At 41.1% G+C, this 20,343-nt stretch overlaps 1 protein-coding gene across 1 annotated transcript in view; it reads right to left on the reverse strand.

Annotated features, from left to right (window-relative positions):
• Positions 1-20,343, reverse strand: part of STRBP (spermatid perinuclear RNA binding protein) — a 177,255-nt gene that overhangs the window by 5,683 nt on the left and 151,229 nt on the right. Inside the window, exons 8-9 of the mRNA XM_053695491.1 lie at positions 4,192-4,315; positions 3,027-3,071 (exon numbers count right to left, since the gene is read on the reverse strand). Of these exons, the coding sequence (XP_053551466.1) occupies positions 3,027-3,071; positions 4,192-4,315 (169 nt within the window). The remainder of the gene's footprint in view (positions 1-3,026; positions 3,072-4,191; positions 4,316-20,343) is intronic.

The raw sequence follows: 20,343 nt of genomic DNA on the forward strand, positions 1-20,343 counted from the left end.
AACTGACACCTTGTGCTGCCGGTGTAACAGCGCTAATGAACTGACACCTTGTGCTGCCGGTGTAACAGCGCTAATGAACTGACACCTTGTGCTGCCGGTGTAACAGCGCTAATGAACTGACACCTTGTGCTGCCGGTGTAACAGCGCTAATGAACTGACACCTTTGTACTGCCGGTGTAACAGCGCTAATGAACTGACACCTTGTGCTGCCGGTGTAACAGCGCTAATGAACTGACACCTTGTGCTGCCGGTGTAACAGCGCTAATGAACTGACACCTTGTGCTGCCGGTGTAACAGCGCTAATGAACTGACACCTTGTGCTGCCGGTGTAACAGCGCTAATGAACTGACACCTTGTGCTGCCGGTGTAACAGCGCTAATGAACTGACACCTTGTGCTGCCGGTGTAACAGCGCTAATGAACTGACACCTTGTGCTGCCGGTGTAACAGCGCTAATGAACTGACACCTTGTGCTGCTGGTGTAACAGCGCTAATGAACTGACACCTTGTGCTGCCGGTGTAACAGCGCTAATGAACTGACACCTTGTACTGCTGGTGTAACAGCGCTAATGAACTGACACCTTGTGCTGCCGGTGTAACAGCGCTAATGAACTGACACCTTGTGCTGCCGGTGTAACAGCGCTAATGAACTGACACCTTGTGCTGCTGGTGTAACAGCGCTAATGAACTGACACTTTGTGCTGCCGGTGTAACAGCGCTAATGAACTGACACTTTGTGCTGCCGGTGTAACAGCGCTAATGAACTGACACCTTGTGCTGCTGGTGTAACAGCGCTAATGAAATGACACCTTGTACTGCTGGTGTAACAGCGCTAATGAAATGACACCTTGTGCTGCCGGTGTAACAGTGCTAATGAACTGACACCTTGTGCTGCCGGTGTAACAGCGCTAATGAACTGACACCTTGTGCTGCCGGTGTAACAGCGCTAATGAAATGACACCTTGTACTGCTGGTGTAACAGCGCTAATGAAATGACACCTTGTGCTGCCGGTGTAACAGCGCTAATGAACTGACACCTCGTGCTGCCGGTGTAACAGCGCTAATGAACTGACACCTTGTACTGCCGGTGTAACAGCGCTAATGAACTGACACCTTGTGCTGCCGGTGTAACAGCGCTAATGAACTGACACCTTGTGCTGCCGGTGTAACAGCGCTAATGAACTGACACCTTGTGCTGCTGGTGTAACAGCGCTAATGAACTGACACCGTGTGCTGCTGGTGTAACAGCGCTAATGAACTGACACCGTGTGCTGCCGGTGTAACAGCGCTAATGAACTGACACCTTGTGCTGCCGGTGTAACAGCGCTAATGAACTGACACCTTGTGCTGCTGGTGTAACAGCGCTAATGAACTGACACCTTGTGCTGCCGGTGTAACAGCGCTAATGAACTGACACCTTGTGCTGCCGGTGTAACAGCGCTAATGAACTGACACCTTGTGCTGCCGGTGTAACAGCGCTAATGAACTGACACCTTGTGCTGCCGGTGTAACAGCGCTAATGAACTGACACCTTGTGCTGCTGGTGTAACAGCGCTAATGAACTGACACCTTGTGCTGCCGGTGTAACAGCGCTAATGAACTGACACCTCGTGCTGCCGGTGTAACAGCGCTAATGAAGTGACACCGTGTGCTGCTGGTGTAACAGCGCTAATGAACTGACACCTTGTACTGCCGGTGTAACAGCGCTAATGAACTGACACCGTGTGCTGCTGGTGTAACAGCGCTAATGAACTGACACCCTGTGCTGCCGGTGTAACAGCGCTAATGAACTGACACCTTGTGCTGCTGGTGTAACAGCGCTAATGAACTGACACCTTGTACTGCCGGTGTAACAGCGCTAATGAACTGACACCTTGTGCTGCCGGTGTAACAGCGCTAATGAACTGACACCTTGTGCTGCTGGTGTAACAGCGCTAATGAACTGACACCTTGTACTGCCGGTGTAACAGCGCTAATGAACTGACACCTTGTGCTGCCGGTGTAACAGCGCTAATGAACTGACACCCTGTGCTGCCGGTGTAACAGCGCTAATGAACTGACACCTTGTGCTGCCGGTGTAACAGCGCTAATGAACTGACAGCGCTAATGAACTGACACCTTGTGCTGCCGGTGTAACAGCGCTAATGAACTGACACCTTGTACTGCCGGTGTAACAGCGCTAATGAACTGACAGCGCTAATGAACTGACACCTTGTGCTGCCGGTGTAACAGCGCTAATGAACTGACACCTTGTACTGCCGGTGTAACAGCGCTAATGAACTGACACCTTGTGCTGCCGGTGTAACAGCGCTAATGAACTGACACCCTGTGCTGCCGGTGTAACAGCGCTAATGAACTGACACCTTGTGCTGCTGGTGTAACAGCGCTAATGAACTGACACCTTGTGCTGCCGGTGTAACAGCGCTAATGAACTGACACCTCGTGCTGCCGGTGTAACAGCGCTAATGAAGTGACACCGTGTGCTGCTGGTGTAACAGCGCTAATGAACTGACACCATGTGCTGCCGGTGTAACAGCGCTAATGAACTGACACCATGTACTGCTCGTGTAACAGCGCTAATGAACTGACACCTTGTGCTGCCGGTGTAACAGCGCTAATGAGATTGGAGACACATATATATACATGTCTAAAGATGCATTTGTGTATGTATGTATATATATAGATAATGTATTTATATTTGTATATATGTATTTACAGACATATATACACATATAAACACATAAACATATATAAGTGCATTAGAGCCCTTTGCCATTAAGTAGATGAAAATATATATATATATGCAATATTCATATTTAATAAAGATTGTATGTATTTACTATAAATATTTTACATTTGCTAATGTGAATATGCTATGTTGTTTGTGCGATCTTGGGTGTTAAAATTAAAATCTTAGTGGAATTTCCATGATCGTAAAAAAAACAAAAAAATACCACGCCACTTGTAATCTAGCTGTAAATGTGGCTCAAGCAAAATAGTAGAAAGAAATTTGTGCAGTATACGTACCATAGGCAGGGGCTGCAGCACTGTACGGGTATGGGGCAGGGTAACCTGCAAGACATTTAAATAAATGAAAGATTATATTAAGTAACCCTTGGCAGTCAGTATGATGAACAGAAACAATTCAAGTGATGGTAAACTCCTTTTTAAAATCAGTATCGGAATGTTAATGATAATTTAGACGGAATTTCATTCATCAGTTGCGCTATAACTTACTTTTTAATATAGATATGAAATTAAAATACCTCGCACTCCGCCGCCCACTTCAAAAGTATTTTTTTCTGTAAACTAATGGTTGGAATTGTTGTCTAATCCGTGCTCTAGCAACAACAAAAGTGCCATATGGGGAGAGCGCAGATTGGACAACAATTCAAACCTTTTAGCTCACAGAAAAATTGACTTTTGAAGTGGGCAGTGGAGTTCGGGGAATTCTAATTTCATATCTATATTACAAAGTAAGTTATAGCGCAAATTAATTACAACTGATTAACTCCATCAAATCTATCACTAACATTCCGCGCATCTGATTTTAAAAAGGGGAAAGTTTAACATCACTTTAAAGGGCCATGATACCCAAATGTTGAAGCACATGAAAGTGATGATCGTAGCTGTAAAAAGCTGACTAGAAAATATCACCTGAACATCGCCCCACTGCAAAGAGACGTAAGCGGACAGTCAGGATGCTTGTGACAAGCTAGTCATGTCATTTTACTAAGTGAGTTCTGTTAAATCTCATGAGATCACAGCAAAGGAAAACCATGACCTCAGGCTATTGTGGTGTTTTTTTTTCAACTTGCAGCTGAAGTATAACTGTTTACACAGCACTTACTCTGGTGAGCTGAAGAAATCTTAAGGTAAAATATCTTCCTTTCTCTTTTGTTCAGGTGATATTTTCTTGTCAGCTTTTACAGTTATACTGAATCTCTTTCCCTTTAAGTATACATGCATATAAATAGGTTACTCAGACCTTAAAACAACCCACGGGAATATAGAATATTTATAGGTTATGGATAGGCGAATTCATAGAGGAACATGCTCTTTACAGTATATATAAACTATTTTCCAGTAGTACTGCCTTTCTGTAATAACAGATTTCTCTGCACTTCATTGTTTCCTGTAAAACTGGCCATTGTGATAAGTAATGACAGACCTAGGGGTGCAGCCTTATTACCTGGGGTGATGTATCCGGGTGCAGCTGTAGCGCCAACAAATGCCCCTCGCGCTAGTGCCACTCGCCCTCTTCCTCTAGCTGCCTGAACAGCGGCTGACACAGCTGTGCTGACTACTCCTTTAGTCTGAGACCATGAAAAACAGAAAACATTTGAGATGTGAGGGGAGAAACTGTGTTTCACTACATACAGACACAGACACTGGGGGAAATGTACCAAGCTATCTTAGAGGTAGTGTGTGTGTGTATGGATATATACAGTTTATGTGTGTGTGTGTATATATATATATATTTATATGTGTGTATATGTGTTTGCGTGTATATGTATGTGTGTTTTTGTATGTGTGTGTGATTTGTGTATATATGTGTATTTTGTGTACGTGTGTATATGTGTAAGTATGTATGTGTATATGTGTTTGCGTGTATATGTATGTGTGTGTGTGATCTGTGTATATTTTGTGTACGTGTGTATGTGTAAGTATGTGTGTGTATATGTGTGTATATTTGTATATGTGTGTATTTTGAGTGTGTGTGTACGTGTGTATATGTGTTTGCGTGTATATGTATGTGTGTGTGTGATTTGTGTATATTTTGTGTACGTGTGTATATGTGTAAGTATGTATGTGTATATGTTTTTGTGTGTATATGTTTTGTGTGTGTATATTTTGTGTGTGTGTACGTGTGTGTATGTGTTTGCGTGTATATGTATGTGTGTGATTTGTGTATATGTGTGTATTTTGTGTACGTGTGTATATGTTTTTGTGTGTGTATATGTGTATATGTGTGTGTACGTGTGTATATGTGTTTGCGTGTATATGTATGTGTGTTTTTGTATGTGTGTGTGATTTGTGTATATATGTGTATTTTGTGTACGTGTGTATATGTGTAAGTATGTATGTGTATATGTTTTTGTGTGTATATGTTTTGTGTGTGGGTGTATATGTGTGTGTCTATTTGTATGTGTGTGTATTTTGTGTGTGTGTATATGTGTAAGTATGCGTGTGTATATGTTTTGTGTGTGTATATGTGTGTGTATATTTGTATATGTGTGTATTTTGTGTGTGTGTATATGTGTAAGTATGCGTGTGTATATGTTTTGTGTGTGTATATGTGTGTGTATATTTGTATATGTGTGTATTTTGTGTGTGTGTATATGTGTAAGTATGCGTGTGTATATGTTTTGTGTGTGTATATGTGTGTATTTTGTGTGTGTGTAAGTGTGTATATGTGTTTGCGTGTATATGTATGTGTGTTTTTGTATGTGTGTGTGTGATTTGTGTATATGTGTGTATTTTGTGTACGTGTGTATATATGTAAGTATGTGTGTGTATATGTTTTTGTGTGTATATGTTTTGTGTGTGTATATTTGTATATGTGTGTACGTGTGTATATGTGTTTGCGTGTATATGTATGTGTGTGTGTGTGATTTGTGTATATGTGTGTATTTTGTGTATGTGTAAGTATGTGTGTTTTTGTATGTGTGTGTGTGATTTGTGTATATGTGTGTATTTTGTGTATGTGTAAGTATGTGTGTTTTTGTATGTGTGTGTGTGATTTGTGTATATGTGTGTATTTTGTGTACGTGTGTATATATGTAAGTATGTGTGTGTATATGTTTTGTGTGTGTATATGTGTGTGTATATTTGTATATGTGTGTGTAAGTGTGTATATGTGTTTGCGTGTATATGTATGTGTCGGTGTGTGTGTGATTTGTGTATATGTGTGTATTTTGTGTATGTGTGTATATGTGTAAGTATGTATGTGTATATGTTTTTGTGTGTGTGTATATGTGTGTGTATATTTGTATATGTGTGTATGTGTATATGTTTTTGTGTATATGTGTGTGTATATTTGTATATGGGTATATTTTGAGTGTGTATGTACGTGTGTATATGTGTTTGCGTGTATATGTATGTGTGTTTTTGTATGTGTGTGATTTGTGTATATGTGTGTATTTTGTGTACGTGTGTATATGTGTAAGTATGTATGTGTATATGTTTTTGTGTGTGTATATGTGTATATATTTTGTGTGTATATGTGTGTGTATATATGTATATGTGTGTATTTTGTGTGTGTGTGTACGTGTGTATATGTGCAAGTATGTATGTGTATATGTTTTGTGTGTGTATGTGTTTTTGTGTTTGTATGTGTGTGTATGCGTATGTTTTGTGTGTGTGTATATGTATGTATGTTTTGTGTGTGTAATGCATATGTATATGTTTTTTGTGTGTGTATATATGTATGTGTATATCTTTTTGTGTGTATGAGCGTATGTACATGTAAATTATTTTAGAGTGTGTATGTTTTTTGTGTGTATGAGCGTGTGTACATGTGTGTGTGCGTATGTTTTTTGTGTGTATATGTATATTTTGTATGTATGCTTTGTGTGTGTAATGCATATATATATGTTTTTTGTGTGTATATGTATATTTTGTATGTATGTTTTGTGTGTGTAATGCATACGTATATGTTTTTTTTGTGTGTATATATGTATGCGTATATATTTTTGTGTGTATGAGCGTGTGTACATGTGTGTGTGTATATGTTTTGTGTGTGTGTATGTGTTTTTGTGTTCGTATGTGTGTGTATGCTTTGTGTGTGCGTATGTTTTGTGTGTGTGTATATGTATGTTTTGTGTGTGTAATGCATATGTATATGTTTTTTGTGTGTATATGTATATTTTGTGTGTGTAATGCATATGTATATGTTTTTTGTGTGTATATGTATATTTTGTGTGTGTAATGCATATGTATATGTTTTTTGTGTGTGTATATATGTATGTGTATATCTTTTTGTGTGTATGAGCGTATGTACATGTAAATTATTTTAGAGTGTGTATGTTTTTTGTGTGTATGTGTGATTGTAAAAAAACAAAACAAAATATTAGCAACAAGTCAGAATGGTGAAGAGTCACATTTGGGGGGGGGGGTCATATCTGTTGTTACACAGATTTTGTAGGAACGTTTCTGTAGCAGAAGTGATTTGTTGTGAACATGCTGTCAAGCGTAAGTCTGCCCACATGGGTCTGACTCCTTATTGATCAGTGAGTGCCAATAAGAAGCAGCTCAGTGGGAAAGGATTTAACTACTGATATCAATGGTGCACTTCCAGCTCTGCAGCTAACAACTGGTTTAAACAGAGGCGTAACTAGAAACCACAGGGCCCAGGTGCAAGAATCTAAGAAGGGGCCCCACCACCACCACCCCTCCAAAAAAAAGGTGAATTTAATACATATTTTTTTTACATTTAACACAGAAAAAAAAGTGAATCAGATTACGTCTGCAAAAGGAGGTACCCTGTGCCCACAGTCTGTGAGATGGTGTGACCCCCCCATTACTGTATATAGTGACACTGTTTAACCCACCAGTACTATATAGTGAGTCAGTGACACAGTCTGTAATCTGCCGGTGAGATGGCCTGACCCTACCCGCCCCAGTACTTTATTAAGTGACCACAGTAGTCAGTGACATGGTCCACCCCCCCATACTGTATATAGTGGTACTGTATAGTGACACTGTTTACCCCCTGCCCCCCCCATGCTGTAGTAACAAGGTCTGTAATTTGCTGGTTCCACAAACATACACACACACACATACATGCATAAATACACACACAGTCACATACATACACACACACATATACATGCATAAATACACACAGTCACAAACACACACACACACATACATGCATAAATACACACACAGTCACATACATACACACAAACATACACACACACATGCATAAATACACACACAGTCACATACACACACACCATACACACACACAAACACCAATGGGTAAAACAGAAACACTAACCCCTGTAGTCATGTCACACTCACATGATATCAGTGCAGGCAGTGGTAGGTTAACATTTTTTATTTATAAAAAAATATATATATATATTTTTTATTAATCTGGGCCCCCACCCTCAGGGGCCCAGTCGCACCTGCGACCTCTGCACCCCCTGTAGTTTCGCCCCTGGGTTTAAAGGCAGCTGTGATAAACACACAATGAAGATTTCACTGTGCAATGTTACTGAGTTAACTGCTGGATATCTGATGTTCTTATATAGCACACCCTGACATTACAAGATTGTGTGTAGTGTTGCAATAAAATAACACACATGCCAGGTGTAAAAGCTTTTAGAATACATTAATATCTTGCTTGCTGCATTGTTTTTCAGTGGCCAAACTTAACCCACCACTTGCCTTACTCAGAGGAGCAAATCAGAACTAGTTACTGGAGTAGACTTGCCACTGTCAGTTTTTAGTAAATCTATCATTATTTTGCAGTATATTTCCTATAATACCTCAACCGAAGTCAATTAGGGACTGAAGAGTGAACTTCCGATTCTCAGAACTGAACAACCCACAATAATTACATTTAACCCCTTAGAGACGGCTGCTGTACAGGGTATGTCGCTGCTGCTTTGGTCCTGAAGGACAACGCATGCACCCTGTACAGTGACTGTTTAAAGTGTTGCAGGAAAACAGCGGCAAGACCACACTGTTTCTCCATGCTTCACCAGATATTGGCCCTTGGAGGCCACCCCAAGCAAGCAATTGTTGGGGCAGAGTATAACTGTGATCAAATGTCCATCACGGCTAAAAATCAAGGCAGTGACGGAACATGTCTATGATAACTTTATGCAATCACTCTCACTGTCACACTTGCTGGCAGCATTTTTACACCCAAAATGCCAAAAATTACTTCTCTCATTTACACATTGGAAAAACCGCTGTCCTTAAAGTGATAGTAAACTTTACATGTTTACAGGTCCGGAATCTAATCAATATTTAACAAGGACTTTAATTGATCACTTCTAATGAATATGCGCTGTAACTTACATTTTAATCTAGCGGTGCCATTCTAATACCCTGCACTCCTGCCGCCCACTTAAAAATTCATTTGTTTCACCTAGATTACGAGTTTTGCGTTGCGGCTTTTAACACTAAAAAAATGGCAATTTCAGTGTAAAAGCAGGAACGCACTATTGGGAGTCGTGTCGGTATAGCTATACTGCAAGCTTTGTAGCCTGTAACGCAACGTCAATCCCGCACTAAAAAAAAAATGACGTTGTTGTGTGGGATTTTCCATAGCGCCAGTATTGCAGGTTGTGCGGTGAGGCTAAAATGCTTGCGTTACAGCCTATACCGGCACGATCCATACCGCCGTTTAACAAAAATAAAGACCTGTCTCATAAAAACAGGGTGGGCCGTGGACTCATCGTATCTAAAAAACAAATTTATCAGGTAAGCATACATTTTCTTTTCTTTTTAAAGATACAATAAGTCCACAGATTTCATCCTTACTTGTGAGATACAATACTAAAGCTATAGTACACAGATGAAAGGGAGGGACAAGACAGGGAACCTAAACGGAAGGTACCACTGCTTGAAGAACCTTCCTCCCAAAAACAGCCTCAGATGAGACAAAGGTATCAAATTTGTAAAATTTAGAAAAAGTGTGAAGAGACGACCAAGTTGCAGCCTTGCAAATCTGTTCAACAGAAGCATCATCTTTGAATGCCCATGAGGAAGCCACAGCCCTAGTGGAATGAGCCGTTATTCTTTCAGGAGGCTGCTGTCCAGCAGTCTCATATGCAAAGCGGATGATACTCTTCAGCCAAAAAGAAAGAGAGGTAGCCGTAGCTTTCTGACCCCTACGTTTCCCTGAAAAAAACGACACACAATGAAGACGATTGACGAAAATCCTTAGTTGCCTGTAAGTAGAACTTCAAGTCACGAACCACGTCCAAATTATGTAACAGACACTCCTTCTTAGAAGAAGGATTAGGACACAGGGAAGGAACAACAATTTCCTGATTAATATTTTTATTTGAAACAACCTTAGGAAGAAAACCAGGTTTGGTTCGCAACACCACCTTATCCGAATGGAAAATAAGATAAGGAGAATCAAATTGTAATGCCGAAAGCTCAGAAACTCTGCGAGCAGAAGAAATAGCAATCAAAAATAAAACTTTCCAAGATAATAACTTAATATCTATGGAATGCATAGGTTTAAACGGAACCCCTAGAAGAACGTTAAGAACTAAATTCAAACTCCAAGGAGGAGCAATTTGTCTAAATACAGGCCTGATTCTAGTCAGAGCCTGACAAAAAGATTGAATATCTGGAACATCTGCCAGATGCTTGTGTAACAGAATAGATAAAGCAGAAATCTGTCCTTTTAAGGAACTTGCTGACAACCCTTTCTCCAATCCGTCTTAGAGAAAGGACAAAATCCTGGGAATCCTAACCCTACTCCATGAGTAGCTCTTGGATTCGCACCAATAAAGATATTTACGCCATATCTTATGGTAAATATTTCTAGTAACAGACTTACGTGCCTGGATCAAGGTATCAATGACCGCCTCAGAAAACCCACGCTTAGACAAAATTAAGCGTTCAATCTCCACGCAGTCAGCTGCAGAGAAACTAGATTCGGAAGATGGAAGGGTCCCTGAATGAGAAGGTGTTTCCTCAATGGGAGCCACGCAGGAGCGATGAGGATCACCGATGCCCTCTCCTGTTTGACTTGAGCAATCACCCGGGGAAGGAGAGCAAATGGAGGGAATACATAAGCTAGGTTGAAAGACCAAGGCACCGCCAAGGCATCTATCAGTTCGGCCTGAGGATTCCTGGACCCGTATCTTGGAAGCTTGGCATTCTGACGAGATGCCATGAGATCCAATTCCGGCCTGCCCCATCTTAGAATCAGGCTGGAGAATACTTCCGGATGGAGTTCCCATTCTCCCGGATAAAACGTCTGTCTGCTCAGAAAATCTGCTTCCCAGTTTTCCACCCCTGGGATGTAGATTGCCGACAGATGGCAAGAGTGAGACTCTGCCACTGTATTATCTTGGATACTTCTGTCATCACCAAGGAACTCCTGGTTCCTCCCTGATGATTGATGTAAGCAACCATCGTTATGTTTTCCGACTGGAACCTGATGAATCGGGCCAAAGCCAACTGAGGCCAAGCCTGAAGCGCATTGAAAATAGCTCTCAACTTTAGTATATTGATGGGAAGGAGAGACTCTGCCTGAGTCCACACACCATGAGCTCTCAGGGATTTCCAGACTGCTCCCCATCCTAGTAGGCTGGCGTCCGTTGTCACTATCACCCACGAGGGTCTGCGGAAGCACGTCCCCTGGGATAGATGATCCAGCGACAACCACCATAGAAGAGAGTCCCTCGTTTCCTAATCTAGATGAATTTGAGGAGACAAATCTGCAAAATCTCCATTCCACTGCCTGAGCATGCTCAGTTGCAGAGGCCTGAGGTGAAACCGAGCAAACGGAATGATGTCCATTGCCGCCACCATCAATCCAATGACCTCCATGCACTGAGCCACTGACGGCCGAGGATTGGACTGAAGGGCTCGGCCTTAATTCATGATTATTAACCTCATGACCTCTGTTTGAAAAATTTTCATGGATAGAGAGTCGATTAGAGTTCCCAAGAAGGGTACCCTTGTTTGTGGAATTAGCGAACTCTTTCCCATATTTATCTTCCACCCGTGAGTCCTCAGGAAGGAGAGAGCAAGGTCGGTGTGAGACTTTGCCAGCTGATGACGCCTGGATCAGAATATCGTCCAGATAAGGCGCCACTGCAATGCCCCACAGTCTTAGAACCGCCAGCAGAGACCACAGAAACTTTGTGAAAAATCTGGGTGCCGTGGCCAGACCGAAAGGAAGAGCCACAAACTGAAAATGTTTGCCCAGAAAGGCAAACCTCAGGAACTTGTTATGATCTCTGTGGATAGGAACATGAAGATATGCATCCTTGAGATCCACGGTAGTCATAAATTGACCCTCCTGGATCAATGGAAGAATGGTCCAAATAGTTTCCATCTTGAAGGATGGAACTCTGAGAAACTTGTTTAGACTTTTGAGGTCTAAAATAGGTCGGAACGTTCCCTCTTTTTTGGGAACTACAAAGAGATTTGAATAAAACCCCTGTCCCTGTATTGGAATGCGACATATCACTCCCATGGAATAGAGGTCTTCTACACAACGTAAGAACGCCTCTCTTTTTATCTGGTCTGCAGATAATCGAGAAAGAAGAAACCTTCCTCTGGGGAAAGAATTTTTGAACTCCAACTGATACCCCTGAGACACAATTTCTAGTGTCCAGGGATCCTGAACATCTCTTATCCAAGCCTGGACAAAGAGAGAAAGTCTGCCCCCTACTAGATCCGGTCCCGGATTGGGGGCCGACCCTTCATGTTGACTTGGTAGCAGCCGCAGGCTTCTTGGATTGTTTACCCCTGTTCCAAGACTGGTTGGGTCTCCAAGTGGACTTGGTTTGTGAATAATTCCCTTCCTGTTTAGTGGAAGAGGGAACTCCCTTGAAATTTCGAAAGGAACGAAAATTACTCTGTCGCCCTCTCTGTTTGGACTTTTTATCCTGAGGGAGGAGATGACCCTTGCCTCCCGTTATGTCGGAAATAATTTTGTTCAAGTCAGGCCCGAACAGGGTCTTCCCCTTGTAAGGAATAGCCAAAAGCTTAGACTTGGACGACACATCCGCAGACCAAGACTTTAAGCATAAAGCCCGATGTGCTAAGATGGCAAAACCCAAACTTTTTTCCGCCAATTTAGTAATCTGAAGAGAAGCATCCGTAATAAACAAATTAGCTAATTTAAGAGCTTTAATCCGATCCTGTATCTCTTCCAAAGGAGTCCGTGTCTTAAGAGACTCTTCTAGAGCATCAAACCAATAAGCAGCCGCACTGGTCACTGTAACAATACAGGCTGCCGGTTGCAAAAGGAATCCTTGGTGAATGTAAACCTTCTTAAGGAGACCCTCCAATTTCTTATCCATAGGGTCCTTCAAGGCACAACTACCCTCGATAGGAATAGAAGTCCATTTGGCCAGGGTAGAAATGGCTCCCTCTACTTTAGGGACCGTCTGCCAAGAATCCCTAATAGTGTCGGCTATAGGATATATCTTTTTAAACACAGGCAAAGGAGAGAAAGAAATGCCTGGTCTTTCCCATTCTTTTGTAATAATCTCCGAAGTCCTCTTAGGAACTGGGAAGACATCTGAGTAAGAAGGAACTTCAAAGTATCTGTCCAACTTACTCAATTTCTCTGGTGGAACCACTATTGAGTCACAGTCATCCAGAGTAACCAACACCTCCCTCAGTAATAAACGGAGGTGTTCAAGCTTAAACCTGAAGGAAACCACATCAGGATCAGTTAAGGGCAAAGCACTCCTTGATTCAGAAAGTTCACCCTCAGAGAGTACCTCCGTACTCTTCAACTCAGAACCCCGGGAGGGTACATCCGCAATCGCTACCACAGTATCAGAGGCAGAACTGACTACATAGTTGTCCCTTCTTGAACGCTTGCCGTGCGATATGAGAAGACTGGATAACGCATCAGAAAGTGTAGAGGACATCACTGCAGCAATGTCTTTTAATGTAAATGCTGCAGACACTGGTGAAATACATGACCCTGTTTGCGCAGGCGTTAAGGGCTGTGACGCTTGGGGAGAAAGCTGCGGCATACCTTGCATCTCATCTGTAGACTCTTGAGAAGCATCTGCCTTAGGCAAAGGTTTATCAAAAAAAAATTTGGTCTCTATAATGTAAAGCCCTCTCACAACATGAGGGACAAAAAGGAACTGGAGGTTCCACAGTGGCATCCAAACACATAGAGCATGTTACAGTCTGGATATCATCTGAATCCATACTAACAGAAAGCAGGAAAAAAAATATTGGTCTTAAAAAGAATAAATTCACCAATTTATGTGCCAAAATGTATAAAAAATGATAATGTAGCTAAAGGCTTGTCAGTATAATAGTGATCCTGACAAGACACTGTCACTTTAAGAGATAAAATGACAAACAATTTTACTGATGCACCATAATTCGCTAACTGAACTTCAGAAAAACAATTTGACCAACAGCACCTCGCCTCAACATCTCTGCTGAGGCGCCTACCTGCCCCCACGGTCCTCCGACCACTCCTAGGCACAATCCGGAACTTAGCCTAAGACCGCTTGATTTAATATGTAAATCATGTGGTCGAGGCGGCACTCGCAATGTTCCACAAACAGCCGGTGACTTCCGAAAGAGGAGAGCACTGCGCGGCAACTAGCAAAGCACGCCAATTAAAACTCCGCCCATTGTGGGCGTCACACTCTACCAAAAAGATCCGAACCATCGGAAAAAAGTGACTAACACAGCCGCAAACCAGAGTCCATGAACCATACTCCGGCAACATACTCCCAGCGTCTGCTCCAATAAAGTACATAGTTAAACATGAACAGTGTTTCTAGTGCATTAATAATGTCCAGCACCATCTAACAACACGTATATCCGTGTTGGTTTACATAGATCCCATGAGAACCTACACACTCTGTAAATAGGAAAGCCCTTTCCAGGAGCCCATAGTCCCCAACAGAGTAGAAGTGTACAGCCAATTCTGAGATAAGCTAAAAGCCCCAAAAATAAAAAGACTGCACTTACCTCTATGCTGAGTGACAGCATGTCTCACAGTATCAAGAGGTCTTCTTCCTCCTGCAGCTCTGTGAACACAGAAGGGCCTTAGTTAATATCTGCTAAGACCATCAACAGCAGGGCAGCACTAGTATGGGAGGCACAGTGAGAGTAATCACGCCAGTTCCCATTGCTTTAAAGCCACCTGTAGCTCTACTCTAGAGGCTGACAAGGAATATGGCTACACCCTATAGTAAAATAGCAGTCACTGGTACCATTTAAAAAAAATAAATAAAAAATACACGCTCCTATCCCGCCCACTTCCCTCGACAACTAACGTCACTTATTGGAGCATGGACAATCTATATCACTGATTGGCTCCTAGACACACTCCCTCAAATGTACCAGGTATCATTGGAGGAGGGGTGGTCTCTATTGATTGGAGCGCTGACACACTCCCCCCAATGCACAAAGCAGCATTGGAGGAAGTCTTGTTTGTCAGTCATGACGTCTGCAAACACAGTCAAATTAGTTCTATACCCCAATTGGCGTCTCTGACAAATAAGGTCTAATTATTTAGATCGTCTAATACGATCTCCAACTACTATTAGTTTTGTTAGGAATCACCAGATATAGTTCTAGCTCCCCAATATTTGGCATTAGATTGCCTAATAATAAGGCAATGTTACAAGGAATCGTAGCCTAAAAGGTAAAGATTTTGGACATTAACACAATGGCGCTCGTATTAACTGCGAGGAGGGAGAGAGATTTTTAATCACACATAAACCTTACGGTTAGTAGATAAAATACTAAGTATTATATGGTTTATATTAACTAGGGAAGGTCACTGATTTTGCAAAATTTCTAGTACTATATATCGACACAAATATATGCATATCAATAATAACACACCACAGGGGTTACTCGCTCTGATGTAATGTGTAATTTTTATGGTTACATTTGTAATCACTTTTGATATTAGATGCTTGTTTATATTGTGATTTGTACACTTTGTTATTTGTTTATAAGATAAAAATTGTAAAAGCCTGTGTTTATGTGTGGCTGCCATGCCAATGTAGCCCCTGATAATCATCTGTTTGTTGTACCTCACCTGTTCTGTTCTATGATCATTGTTGTTACCATAACAATTAAATCAACTGTGATCTCACATAGGTGTGAGTCTTAATTGGTTGCCCTATCAGAAAAATGTTTGGAATTTGTTTTTTTTTTTGTTATATAGCAAGTGTATATTTTATTGTGTATTGTAGCCTGATGAAACAGCCCCCAGGAGGCTGAGAAACGCGTTGCTTTGTAATAAAGTATTTTTTATTTTTTAACTCTATACACTTGCTGTTGTGGGTTATTACCATATAAACAATTTTGCTTGGAACACTGCATTTTTTTCTGCTGGTTGCTGTGGATGGTGGATTGCCTATGTGTTAACAGTCTACTGGGCAGCTGTGAGGTTCCAGCATGCTGTTATTGCACCTGGAGGTGCATTGTATCCTGTAAGTATAATCTTATGGTTACAATCTTCCCTTGTTCAAACGTTATTGGGCCATGTTGGTTTGCCTTTCTTGTTCACTTAGACATCTGACCACTGGCCTTAAAGGAACTCTAACTGGATTTTTGCTGAGGTTACTCAGTGAGCTGGACCACTGCGAAGTTCCAGTCTGCCCTACTAGCACCATTGGGTGCTTCATGTTTGTGAGTATATACATTTACCTACATCTACACATATATGATTTGGTGGTACTAGGCCATGGTGGCGCCTCTGTGCTTCTCTCTCTACCATTTTAAAAATAATAAACTCTTGATTGAAGAATCTAAACGAACACCTCACTTTACCTCTTCCTATCACTAACACAGGCAAAGAGAATTACTGGGGTGGGAGGGAAGGGAGGAGCTATATATACAGCTCTTCTGTGGTGCTCTTTGCCTCCTCCTGCTGACCAGGAGGCGATATATCCCACAAGTAAGGATGAAATCCGTGGACTCATCGTATCTTTAAAAAGAAAATGTTTCACAAATCTCATAACTAAACTGTTAAAAAGTACACTAAACACCCATAAACTACCTATTAACCCTTAAATTGCCGCCCTCCCGCATCGTAAACACTATATTAAACCTATTAACCCCTAATCTGCTGCTCCTGACATCGCTGACACTATAATAAAATTACTAACCCCTATTTAGGCGCTCCCCAACACTAGAATAAAGGTATTAACCCCTAATCTGCCGCCCCCAACATTGCTGCCACTAATAAAAGCTATTAACCCCTATTCCGCCACTCCCCAACATCGCCACCACTAAATAAAGTTAATAACCCCTAAACCGCCAGCCAACCCCCCCTTGCAAAACACTAAATAAAACTATTAACCCCTAAACCTAACATCCCGCTAACTTTAAATAAAAATTAAAATAAAAACAATTACACCTAATCTAATAGCTCTATAAAAATAAAAAAGCCCCCCCAAAATAAAAACACTCCCTAGCCTACAATAAACTACTAATAGCCCTTAAAAGGGCCTTTTGTAGGGCATTGCCCTAAAGAAATCAGCTCTTTTACCTGTAAATAAAATACAAAGTCCCCCCCAACAGTAAAACCCACCACCAAACCAACCCCCTAAAAATAAAAAAACCTAACTCTAAAAAAAAAAACCTAAGCTACCCATTGCCCCTAAAGGGGCATTTTTATGGGCATTGCCCTTATAAGGGCAATCAGCTCTTTTGCATTGCCCTTAAAAGGGCATTTAGCTCTTTTTCAAATTGCCCATCCCTAATAAAAAAAAAACCCACCCCAAAAAAAAAACAACTTAGAACTAACCCCAGAAGATCTTCTCACAGCGAGAAGTCTTCATCCAGGCGGCGAGGTCTTCATCCATCCCGGGGGCGTCTTCTATCTTCATCCCGGCGGCGCTGAGTGGAGCCATTCTGGAAGCTGATCCTATCCTGCGTGTAGCGTCCTCTTCATGCGGTCACCGCCGTACACTGAAGTTGAATGCAAGGTAGCCGTTTCAAAATGGCGTCCCTTGTATTCCTATTGGTTGATTTGATTCTTCAAATTCAAATCAGCCAATAGGATGAGAGCTACTGAAATCCTATTGGCTGATTTGAACAGCCAATAGGATTTCAGTAGCTCTCATCCTATTGTCTGATTTGAATTTGAATAGGAATGTAAGGCACGCCATTTTGAAACGGCTACCTTGCATTCAACTTCAGTGTACGGCGGTGACTGTATGAAGAGGACGCTCCGCACAGGATGGGATCAGCTTCCAGGATGGCTCCGCGCCGCCAGGTTGAAGATAGAAGACACCCCCATGATGGATGAAGACTTTGCCGTCTGGATGAAGACTACTCCCCATCTGGATGTCCAGACTTCAGAAATCGTTTTTTTTAGAGTTAGGTTTTTTTATATTGGGGGGTTGGTTGTGTGGGTGGTGGGTTTTACTGTTGGGGAGGATTCTGTATTTTTTTTACAGGTAAAAGCTGATTTCTTTAGGGCAATTCCCTACAAAAGGCCCTTTTAAGGGCTATTGGTAGTTTATTGTAGGCTAGGGGTTGTTTTTATTTTGTTTTTGTTTTTTTATTTTATATTATATTAGATATTTTATTTTTTTGATAATTTTGTTTATTTTTTTGTAATCTTAGTGTTTATTATTTTTGGTAAACTTAGATCTTTTAAATTTTTCGTTGAATTTTTTTTTTTTAGTTGTAATTTAAATTTTTTATTTCTTTTCATAGTGTTAGGTTTTTTTAAATCTGTAATTTAGATATTTTAATTGGTAGTTTATTTTATTAAAATAGTAAGGTTAGGTTAATTTATAGTTTAATGTTAGGTTTATTTTTATTTCACAGGTAAGTTTTTATTTATTTAAATAGAGTTATATTGTAATTTTAATTTAAAGTTAGGGGGTGTTAGGTTTAGGGGTTAATAGTTTAATTTAGTGTTTTGCGATGTGGGGGGCTGGCGGTTTAGGGGTTAATATGATTATTTAGTGGCTGAGATGTGGGAGGCCGGAGGTTTAGGGGTTAATAACTTTATTTAGTGGCGGTGATGTCGGGGGAGCAGTGGAATAGGGGTTAATAACTTTATTATAGTGGCGGTGATGTCGGGAACGGCAGATTAGGGGTTAATAACTTTATTTATGTATCAGCGATGTCAGGAGCAGCAGATTAGGGGTTAATAACTTTATTTAGGTGTCGACGATGTCGAAGCGGCAGATTAGGGGTGTTTAGACTTGGGGTTTATGTTAGGGTGTTTAAACGTAACTTTTCCCCCCCTATAGATATCAATTGGGTTGCATTAGGGCGATTGCCATTCCGCACTTCAGGTGTTATTATTTTTTTTTTTCTAACACTCTCTCCCCATTGATGACTATGGGGGAAAGTGTGCACGAGCACGTCAAAGCAGCCCTTGGCTTTTGTGCAGTATGGAGCTTAATTCCACCATATCGCACGCACAAGGAGGCTTTTCAGAAACTTGTAATGGCAGCGCTATTGGGGGTGAAATAATGCAACGTTTGTTGCATTCGTTTCGCACCCTGTTTAGCGCAAAACTTGTAATCAAAATGATAGTGAGCTTATGGTTTTGACTGTTCTCCACTTGTTTTTTTTAGCTAGAGCACCGACTGAAGAACAGTCAAAACTATTAGCTCACAAAAAAATAAGTGGGCGACCAGAACGTGAGGTATTAGAATGGCACCGCTAGATTAAAAAGTAAGTTACAGCGCATTTTCATTAGAAGTGATCAATTAAAGTCCCTGTTAAATATCGCTTAGATTCCGTAAAGTTTACATAAGGAGGTAATTATAGAATATGAGTATTTGTTTTTATCACCCATTTACTAAGCATTTTATATTTTATACTAGTAAATTGTTCATTTCCCTTTAAAGCAGCAGTGCCAGCTCTTCATCTGTTAAAGGGACATTGTACATGAATCATCTACACTACAGATATGCACAGAGCCCACCTGCGGGTGTTTTTGTAATAATGTATAGTACAGCTCTTCATCTGTTAAAGGGACATTGTGCATATCTGTAGTGTAGACGATTCATGTATAGAGCCCATCTGCGGGTGTTTTTGTAATAATGTATAGTACAGCTCGCATCTGTTAAAGGGACATTGTGCATATCTGTAGTGTAGATGATTCATGTATAGAGCCCATCTGCGGGTGTTTTTGTAATAATGTATAGTACAGCTCGCATCTGTTAAAGGGACATTGTGCATATCTGTAGTGTAGACGATTCATGTATAGAGCCCATCTGCGGGTGTTTTTGTAATAATGTATAGTACAGCTCGCATCTGTTAAAGGGACATTGTGCATATCTGTAGTGTAGATGATTCATGTATAGAGCCCATCTGCGGGTGTTTTTGTAATAATGTATAGTACAGCTCGCATCTGTTAAAGGGACATTGTGCATATCTGTATTGTAGACGATTCATGTATAGAGCCCATCTGCGGGTGTTTTTGTAATAATGTATAGTACAGCTCGCATCTGTTAAAGGGACATTGTGCATATCTGTATTGTAGACGATTCATGTATAGAGCCCATCTGCGGGTGTTTTTGTAATAATGTATAGTACAGCTCGCATCTGTTAAAGGGACATTGTGCATATCTGTAGTGTAGATGATTCATGTATAGAGCCCATCTGCGGGTGTTTTTGTAATAATGTATAGTACAGCTCTTCATCTGTTAAAGGGACA

This window comes from Bombina bombina, chromosome 12 (assembly GCF_027579735.1).
Source record: "Bombina bombina isolate aBomBom1 chromosome 12, aBomBom1.pri, whole genome shotgun sequence".
Lineage (NCBI taxonomy): Eukaryota > Metazoa > Chordata > Amphibia > Anura > Bombinatoridae > Bombina > Bombina bombina.